The 9,744-nt window shown below is 37.9% G+C and overlaps 1 protein-coding gene across 2 annotated transcripts in view; it reads right to left on the bottom strand.

The window, feature by feature from the left end:
* Positions 1 to 3,889: 3,889 nt before the first annotated feature.
* SRP54 (signal recognition particle 54kDa) overlaps positions 3,890 to 9,744 on the bottom strand; it is a 12,303-nt gene continuing 6,448 nt past the window's right edge. For both annotated transcript variants that reach the window (XM_010183618.1, XM_010183625.1), the window contains 8 exons: positions 8,963 to 9,111; positions 7,507 to 7,607; positions 7,318 to 7,404; positions 6,844 to 6,917; positions 6,486 to 6,594; positions 5,556 to 5,726; positions 4,988 to 5,083; positions 3,890 to 4,347 (listed from right to left, as the gene is read on the bottom strand). In XM_010183618.1, the coding sequence (XP_010181920.1) occupies positions 4,256 to 4,347; positions 4,988 to 5,083; positions 5,556 to 5,726; positions 6,486 to 6,594; positions 6,844 to 6,917; positions 7,318 to 7,404; positions 7,507 to 7,607; positions 8,963 to 9,111 (879 nt within the window). In that variant the 3' untranslated portion in view covers positions 3,890 to 4,255. The remainder of the gene's footprint in view (positions 4,348 to 4,987; positions 5,084 to 5,555; positions 5,727 to 6,485; positions 6,595 to 6,843; positions 6,918 to 7,317; positions 7,405 to 7,506; positions 7,608 to 8,962; positions 9,112 to 9,744) is intronic.

The following is a 9,744-nucleotide window of genomic DNA, read 5'->3' as shown; positions in this document are numbered from 1 at the left end:
AAGGAGCGAGAACGCTGCGCGGTGACACACGTCGTCTTCTCAGAATATCGTAAAAATCTGCAGAATAACAGAATAATATTTTGAGAAGGGGATGAAGTTCCTTTATTTAAGAGCCCTCCTCGCTCGAGAAGAGCTAAGCTTGTGAAGCCTTTCAGTCTGTGGTGCTGGCCCCGGCCATTCCATGCATATTAAAAGCAAGGCCACAGAACATGAAGGGAATGCAAACCAAGGGTCCCCTGGGATGTGTCTGGGTGAGAAAAACAACGTTCGTTGCCAGCAGGCCCGGGAGGGTTTGCTGAGCTGCTCCAGCAGCATGGGCACTCCTTTTACCCCAAGTCTGCGCTGAGGCCTCCTTCCTGCAGGCAAGTGACGGCCTGAACCAGGGGCCACAGATGAGCTAGATAAAAGGCACAGGAGCCAACACCGGGTACTGCTGAAAAGAGCTGCTGGTGGAAGCATTTGAAACATCATTTTTATGGGACTGAGGAATTAGTAATTTATTTTTTTAAGGTTGGAGCCAGTGACTACAACATGCAACTATTTACATGACAGCAAGAGCCATCCTCCAATGCTGCATCATTAAGAATAGCTTCCAGAGAACTACAGTCTGTTGCACAGATGGGCTCTTAGGCACTTTGTTAGTCATATTATCAAAGCCTTATCCAGATCCCATGACAAATTAAAGTAGCAGGTAAAGTATAGACATACTAGATTTACAATTATACTATCACAAGGAAGAAAGTGTTCTCCTTAGGAAAAGGACTGACACATGCAATGTATATTGAATGTGTCATTATGGAAACATGTACTATTTTAGATAGTACAAGACCAAGCATCTGCTCTGTATTTTAAAACAAAGAAGTATTACTTAAAACTACAAAGAAACAAATTGATATAAGGGCACATCAATACCTCTTACTGATAGTAGTGTCTACATTTTGTTTAGTAAGGACTGCTTGAATGAAACACAGTAGCAGCTCTTGAAGAGCAGCATTAAATCATCAACCAGCTCTCCTGTGCCTCTACTGTGATTATAGCAGCTGTGCAGCAATAGTGAGGTAATTTTTCACCTCCCTGAACAATTGGCACTTGCAACTCAGGTTTAATAGATTTAGCAAGTAAATTGAAAGTCCTGAGGAAAGGTAAGAACTGTTAAATAAAACCATGTCTGTGTCTTTGTATAACTATTAGCACACACAAATAACTGTCCAGCTCCTATCATACAGCTGGCTACTGACCATCATAACTGTTTCCTCTTATTAGGCTGCTCAGCAGACAGGCTTAAGAATAGCTGCCATGAACTACATCCATCCTTTCCCCTAACTACAGTGAGAGGATACTTGTCCTCTTTCTTCACAGAGTAAAAGAACTCAAACACGCACAAATTTGAAAACAAAACAAAACCCCCCAAACAAGCAAAAAGCAAACGTAATTCTAGCCCTGTGGGTAGGATTTTCCTTAAAAAGGCAGCAAACAGCAAACCGATAAAGCATGCATCAATGATATATAATTATTCTACAGCTGGTGAAGGTCTTCCACTTTTACAGAACCACCATCATCTTCCAAAAAAGTAAACATGCCGCAGATAGCTACTTCTATATTAGCACGCTGGATGTCAAAGGTTACTAACATAACAAAAACCCCCAGTGACTGGATGTTGTCCTTGGTTTTGAAATAAGGGCGTACTTCTAAACCAGCCAGCTTTATTGAGCTGATTTTGTACTTCACCCTTGTCCATTGGCGCCTTCTAGTGGCCCTCCCCGGACACTACAGTGACTTAAGTCCTTCACTATATACTTTAAAGCTCTTACCGAACTTGGTTCAGCCTTGTGTCCAGGCACCAAAACAGCAGACTTGTCTGAGCAGCAACAGCCTTCACTAAGGAGCAGACAGAAAGAGCCCTCAGTCTTCTAATGATCTGCAGTGAAGTTTGTTTGCCTCTAACTTTGCAGGCTTCTTGTACGTCAGAGAAAACTTTTCTACAGAACATGGTGAGATCCTGTTGAGGACAAGCACAAGAAGCCTAATGCAAAAAAAATGGTGCTGGGAGGGTTGTTACTCGTGGCACTTGGTGGCAGTGTTTTACATGGCCTCTCCTAGTGCAATGCAATTAAGTCTCCAATTCAGAATATCAAATTGAGAGAACATAGAACATGATGGCATCTGTTCTCCTGCAATAACTTTAGGATTTTCTTCTACACATTGTGCTCTGCAGGATCCACAATGTTAAAAAAAAATCATTGCCCACATTCCCTAAAATTGTTCTCCTGTAAAGCTTCAAGAGAATTTTATAGGTGCTCCTGTAAAGTTGAACTCCCCTGATAAGTACATTCATTATAAATCTATATTTTTCTTCTCCTCCCCCCCCCCCAGCCCCCAAACTTCAGATATTTTGGCAGTTGTTCCAAGCAGGCTCCCAAGTCTTTTCTACCCGCTATGTTAAGGTAAAAGCAATATACTGCTATTTCTTTATTCCAGTGTATACCTTAGAAATAACAATTGACATTTTATACTTAAAAGGAAATGCTTTCTCAACTTGCCCTTGCCTCTGCCAACTCACACAGCTAAGGACAGCTCTCTTCCTATCTGGTACCCATGGCAGTAGTTTGGAAATGGTAAACTAAACATGCACAAATGAAAATGGCAAGAGTTAATAGTAATTTGTAATAGTCAGCCTGACTGAGCCTGTCCAGAAGCACAGTGATTCACTGTTCATCCTCAATGTGCCTATTCATGTTTGATTTCCACCAAAAGCATTCAGCTTAACTATCTGCTCTCCCCTGCAGACTGCATTCCAAACCAAGACTTACATGCTGCTCTTTGCTGCATTGTTGTGTATTGCATTGGTCTGTACTGCTCAAGCACTGAAAGTATTACAGAAAAGAAAGAGTTTTAGTGAAGACACACCACTCGAGCAGCTGAGGACAGCTCCCCCACAAGCTGGTGACATAAGCACTCATTCTTTTGTTACATTTAAAATACTAAGACCCAACATAACTTACAGACTAATGCTATGCATAAAACACAGTGCTGTAAGGAAATGGCATACCTGAAGTTTTTTCAGCATCCCCCATACATTGAATACAGATGCCACTAATAGCACAAAGATTATAATTTGAAAGTAAGTTACAGCACACATTTTATTAGTGCAAGAGCATAACTGCCTATGTAAGCTATTGACTGTCAGCTGTATTAAGCTGTGTTAGCTGTCACCTTTTCAAAGAACTGGCTGACAGAAGGACACACTTGCTTTAATTACTGCATTCAGTTTTTCTCTTATCCAAGCAACAGAGATGGATGTCTATTTACAACCCAAGCATCCTGCAGGATATTAAAATGAATTCATAACATACCCTCTTTACCTAAGGGTGAAAAATCCTACCACATTTGCCAAGATGTATGTTGGATTTCAAGGTTCATCTGGTCTACCTAGTTTCTGAAGTGTGCCTGCAGATTCCACCCACTTGAGACCAACATAATAAATTGAATTACTAAAAGAAGAAATGCTACAGGAAATCAAGATGACAGTGTAGCTGATCTTAACTGTGGCAGATTGTCTGTCAGATACAGCTGTCTCTTATTCGAAGGCCAGTACCAGAACAGAATTCCATCTATATCTGCATAACTGTATCTGTAGTCACTTCATTCTTACGTATAGGGAAAACAATAAAATTCTGGAGAATAAAGTTCTGAACAAACCTGAGCACATTCACATTCTGTAAATGCTCCAAGGGAATACCTAAGCAGCAACAGCACACTTCAGATGTATTCTTACAGTATCTATGCCAAAGGAGTTGCAACTACCATTAGAAACAAACTAATGGAAGTTCTCATTACACACTGATAAAGGAAAGTTACAAAATAACTGAAGAAAGAGGCCATTCCCTTCTTTATAACCACTTATTTTATTTTACAGTATATTTGTGACATTTTATGTTACTATAACCAAAGATCAGGGTTGTTTACAAATATAATGGCTGCCCTTTGATGTAAACAATTAAAAAGTGTCTCTAAATATTAAAATTTTACATAATGATTTTGTTTTATTAAACTCAATTATTCTTTGTGCCATCAGGTATTAGTGGAGAGGAACTAATTTAAGCAAAAATCCTTTTCAGAAATTAGATGTAGAAACTGAGAAGCCTGAATAAGATTTCAAAAGATCACTCTCCCATCACTGTAAAAAGGAAGAAAGCAAATTCTTTCACTGAAGTAGCAATGAAGAGTCAACCAAGTCCATTTTTTTAAGGCTTCTTTACATGTTATTGAATCCCATCATGCCTTTCATATTCCCAGCAGCACCTTGTTGAAACTGTCTCATCATTGATTGCAGTCCTGCCATGCCACCTGCAGAAAATACGTGAGAACATGGATGTGTCAGTTAACTCAGAAGCACAGCTATCTTTCTTCTGAGGCCTCATTACAGCACGTGCTGTTTCAGAAATGTACAAACGCAAGAGCCCAAGACTGTCAAGTCAGATTTAAACAGCTACTAAAATGGACAACTGAGTAATTACAGAAAGGTCTGCAAAACACCAGGCTTAAAGTAAGTTTCAAGATGACCTGTACATTAAGATCTAGACAAAAAAACTTGAAGGAATGAGCATCATCAATCAAAGTTCCAGCATGAAATCTTTACTTAAAGCTGCTCTGGTCAAATTTAACTATTTGAGGCAAAGCTTAGAAGAGAAGGTAACTTTAGGAATAGATTTGCTTTACCACAGTCATGCTTCAAGTCACTTTATTTCATCAGACACCACTCCAATAGCTCATTTTGAGAGCTGAATCCAAATGAAGAGATGAGATTAGGCACTGGTAAGAGCAAAGCATTCATAACATATGGACTAAACTTTCCGATTCTTGTTAGAAAACCTAGAAGTACTTAATACTGATATATAACGTACACATCACTTTCCTCACTTCTATATTTTAAATGCTCCACTGTAATTGGTAGTCCTCTCAAAGCTGTAAAAAAGCCAACGCATACCCATATGATGAAGAACTCTTGGATCCATCATCTTTGCCATCTGTTGGTTCAGTTTGGCCAACTGAGATGGGTTTACATTCTTTGACATATCACCACCTGAAAAAAAAACCACAACAAAAAAACCCAAAATAAAACAAGCAATCATAAGAAAATAGATTAATATATGAGGATAAAAATAAAATAAATCAGAATTTTACCTAATTCTAAATTATAATAAATTTGAGTCCCTGATCAGAAATTACTACATGAGCCACTTAAAAGGATCAACAGTGCCTGTGCCCCACATAACAGACTGAAGTGTCAGTATTTTAGTAGTAATGAACTCCACATTGATAAAGTAAAAAATACAGTAGTTTTCACTGCTAAGTTACATATTAGTGTCATGAAGAACAGTGACACTCTTACCATTTACATAAGACAGCTTTCAAACATCATGAAAATGAACCACAACTCACTCTCTCTTCTCCCAACACCTCATCTACATGTTTACATTTCCTGTGTTCACACATCAAGTGACCTCCCCACTGAGTTAATAAATGGTTGTGTCTTTTTGTTGTTGTTTTGTTACCTTTGAAAAGCCCTTTGATGCCTCCCATCTTTTTCACCATCTGTGCAAACTTAGTGTATTGGGTCAAAAGCTCCTGAACATCTCTGGTGGAAACACCTGAACCTCTTGCTACTCTTTGGATTCTTCCTGGCTGCTTGCTGAAAACTTTGGCACCGTCCGTACTGTCAAGTTCTGCAATTACAGCATGGGAAAGAAAAAAATCCATTCAGTTACTGACACTGAAATCTGTTACAGCTGGTAGCAAACTTGTTCTCATTGTTGCTGAGAATTTAGTTTTGAGACAGAATTTTAGAAGTGATAATGCAGAATTTTACATAAATGAGGTGTAATATTCTAGGAAACTGTACTAAAAAGCTGTTATGTTCATGTCAATCACCACAACAGAAAGTCACCTGAATAAATTATGCTCTTGGCAGACTTGATCTTAAGCTATAGTAACGGGTTTAGCACAAAGGTAAGAGCATACTGCTTCTGCAAGAGCTATGGACGGATTGGAAACAACACCTTGAATTCCAGAGACCAGACTATGTCAACAATTTGACGGTAGGTAGGAGGATGGACAGCAATGACAGATTAAAGATGAATGTAACTTTTAAAATAATTTTTAAAGTACTGTGCTAGTATTTTAAGAAGCACAGTTACAGAATGAAAAATAGAAGTACACTAATTTGCAATAGAATGCTTCAAAATCCCACCTATTCTACACAGGATAAAGCAGCAACAGAGAATTGTCAAGTTGTCTAAATACACACACTTATTCAGAAAGTTTGAGACACTGTGTGCACTCCTTGCCATTTTTAAGAGTGATAAATGCACCTCATCATTTTGTCACTGTAGATGCTGGCTTATGTCCAACTTGTTTCCAAAAAGATCTCTAAATAAGTTTGTTCAACAATGGAGAAAAGAAATAGTGGATGAAGTTTGTTTTACCTTGGTCATTCATACTGTCCATTATAGTCATCAGTTTCTTTAGCCTTGCCATTGACTCCTGTTCATTGCCTTTACTCATGAAGTCAGTTCCAAAACCAGGGATCATACCCTTGTTTTAAAAATGAAAAAAAATAGCTGTGTCAGAATAAGCAAACCTAACTTTAATTAAGCAGCCAGAAATACGGACAGCAAGTTTTAGTTCAGCAGTTATGTATCACAGTAAGCAAATAATTCCACCTTTTTTAAAAACAAAACACATACTCTATCAGTTTCAATGAAGAGTTCTAGGTTTGCAGCAGAAGTTTATCAAATATAAATGAAAATCTGATCAAATAAAATTACTTTAGGGATAACTCACCAAAATCTGACTGAATGGTCCCATTTTCATGATGTTCTGGAACTGTTCATACATATCTCTTAATGTAAACTGACCTGAAGTACAACAAAGAGATTAGCAAAAGTCCCACTAGCATTTTGGTTTTACTGTCCTTTCTCAATTATTCTTTTTATTTACCAGGTAAATACTATACTGAGTAAATTAGTAGATAAATAAACCTATTCTCCTCTATTAACACATCTAAACCATTTCAGATGGCACACACTTAAGAGTTAAGCTAGTTATTCTGCTGTTAGAGACAGTTATAGTCTGACAGACTTATCACTCAAAAAACAATTTACTTGCATGCCACATGTACTAGGAAGAACTAACTTTCTTCACTATGCACATTGTCTCTAAATATAACACAAATTAACTGCGTGGTCTGCACCTCAGAATCTGCCATGATTAGGTTATGGTAATACACCCACTATTCAGGTCTTGGGAATAACTTACCATGTTTGAGCTTTTCTATGAGTGCTTCGTTATCATCCAACTTTAACTCATTTACTTTATCTATCAATCCTTCAATGTCACCCATACCTGGAAAAAAGACCCAGCTGTGAAGTTGGCATTAAAAAAAATTACACTGACTTTCTATTATCCAATTAAACATTTTCATGTACAGCTGTACGTAGTACATACCAAGAAGTTTGCTGATGAAGGGCTGCGTTTTAAAGGGTTCAAAGTCATCTATGTGTTCACCAGTTCCAATAAAAATAATAGGACTCTTTGTGGCAGCAACTCTGCAGTAAAATATATTTTATGAAATGGTTTCAAGAATCGCCCGTCTTTTGTACCACCTATTAAAATAACCAGCTAGAGATCATCAACACAGTGCATCCTCTCTGAAGCATCTTTTACTCCTCAAACTATTAATACAAAACCATCCAGAATTTAGGATGGGTAGCTGGGAGTAGCTGACAAGATTTCTCTGATTGGTACTTTGTAAAATACAAACTCTGCTTTGAAAAGTCATCAACAGAATCAGAAGTTGCTTATTTTCATTGCAGAGCTTAAGAAACTTGAGAGTAAAGAAAAATAAATCATATCCATTCTACCCTAACATTAGGTCAGATGAGAAAGGTATTGATTACTTTTTCCTTCAAGGTACCTCCTACAACAGACAATCTGATTTTCAACACAGGAAAAAACCTTAGGCATCAGAAAAATCAGAGCCTTTCATCAATCCGTGGCACTAGCTTGTGGATTAATTCAGCTTCCAGTCTACAGAAAGTACAGAATGCACAGCAGACTTAACACATACAAGCACGTGACAACTGGACAAGCTTTTGGCATTTTCATTTAGCTCTTTAGTTTTCCATCACTACACTACATATAACAGCAAAATGCATATGGCAGTTTAAGAACTCTTGACACTTAAGATCAGAGTCAGTGATTAAGTTGGAGTCAGTTAACTTTGACTGTTTTGACAGATCATCTCAGGTCCATACAAGCTGTATCACCGAAACACAGCTGGACATTAGTCTGACATGCTATCATGTAAGACTAAAGATAAAATGTAACATTTTATAGTAAAAAAGTCTGTCCAGATACAGCACATGGGAAGTCCAACAAGAATGGAATTTGGGAAAGTATGACTGCAGACTGATCTTTTACCAAACTGCTGGACACTGGCAACCCACAAGTTTGATTTGCATCAGTTTTAAGGCCATTTGATATGACTAGCGAGAGGGTTTTTTTCCCCCCTTCTGGGAAAAAAAATCTTGGGCATTAAATGAGAAGCAAAACTTTTCAGGTAAGCTATGTCTATTAAGTCCAAATTCATATTTTTAGTAAAAACTTGATAGCCAAGCTGCAATATATATACTCAATACTGTTCTCAGAAGACAGAAGGCTGACAATATGCATATACTACTATATTGGAAGTATATAATATCCGATTCTGACTGATGTTAAATACCAATGGGTAATCCTATCCACTAGAAGTAGGGTAAGAACATAACTGTTACTGATTAATCTCAGATTCTGTGCAGTGCAATGCTGACACTTGCACAGGACAAGTCTGTGACACATCAACACATTTCATAGCTGTCCATGCAGGGCCAGATGTTGGATGCTACGATATCACAATACTTACGCACTAAGAGCTCCACCTCCTTTTGCATGTCCATCAAGCTTCGTAACTATAACAGAAGCTACATCTACTTTATCTTTGAAAGCTTTAGCTTGAGCTTCACAAGCTTGGCCAATAGAAGCATCCATCACATAAACAATGTTATCTGGTTGCTAGGAGAAAAGATACACAAAATAATACTTTCCTGCTTTCTTAAACAGTGTCTCTGCGTTATGTTCAGTAGCAGAACCTACCGGAGTAAGAGTGTGAGGGCTGTGCAGTTTAAAATAAAAGGGCAAACTTTTATGAAGTTTGTCTAAGTATTGTCTGAGGACCATTGGAAAACTCTGGTGCTGTATTACTGTATGAAAGACTTACCAACCATACAGAATATTAAAATTTAATAGGTTTACAGTTATTACTTACGTTTTGAGTGATTTTAGCCAGTATTTGAGCCAATAAGCTAATTAGCATCTACAAGCTGTTAATAGCTAACAACATCTTCCATTCAGTTTTACATTAAGAGCTTTAAGATATCCATTCCTCTGAAAACAAGTTAGCCATTAGCAGGAATTGTGTGGGAAGTCTCACTGGCATGCAAGACCACAGCCAGACTTCTGAAACCTACACAAGAACACCAGCTCCACTGACATATCAAAACTGTTGAAAGTTATCCAGTAGTCTTCTCCATTTCAGGGCAATTATTTCTGACAATCATGGAAAATGCAGTACACATAGCTACAGGAAACCAATCGCACTCGTTCTTTTCTCTAGTTTCTCAATGCAAAGATCCTGAAAAGTTAAAG

Source organism: Mesitornis unicolor, unplaced genomic scaffold (genome assembly GCF_000695765.1).
Source record: "Mesitornis unicolor isolate BGI_N332 unplaced genomic scaffold, ASM69576v1 scaffold43560, whole genome shotgun sequence".
Classification (NCBI taxonomy): Eukaryota; Metazoa; Chordata; class Aves; order Mesitornithiformes; family Mesitornithidae; genus Mesitornis; species Mesitornis unicolor.
Note: the sequence above shows the minus strand (reverse complement) of the source record. Positions and strands in the feature narration are given on the sequence as shown.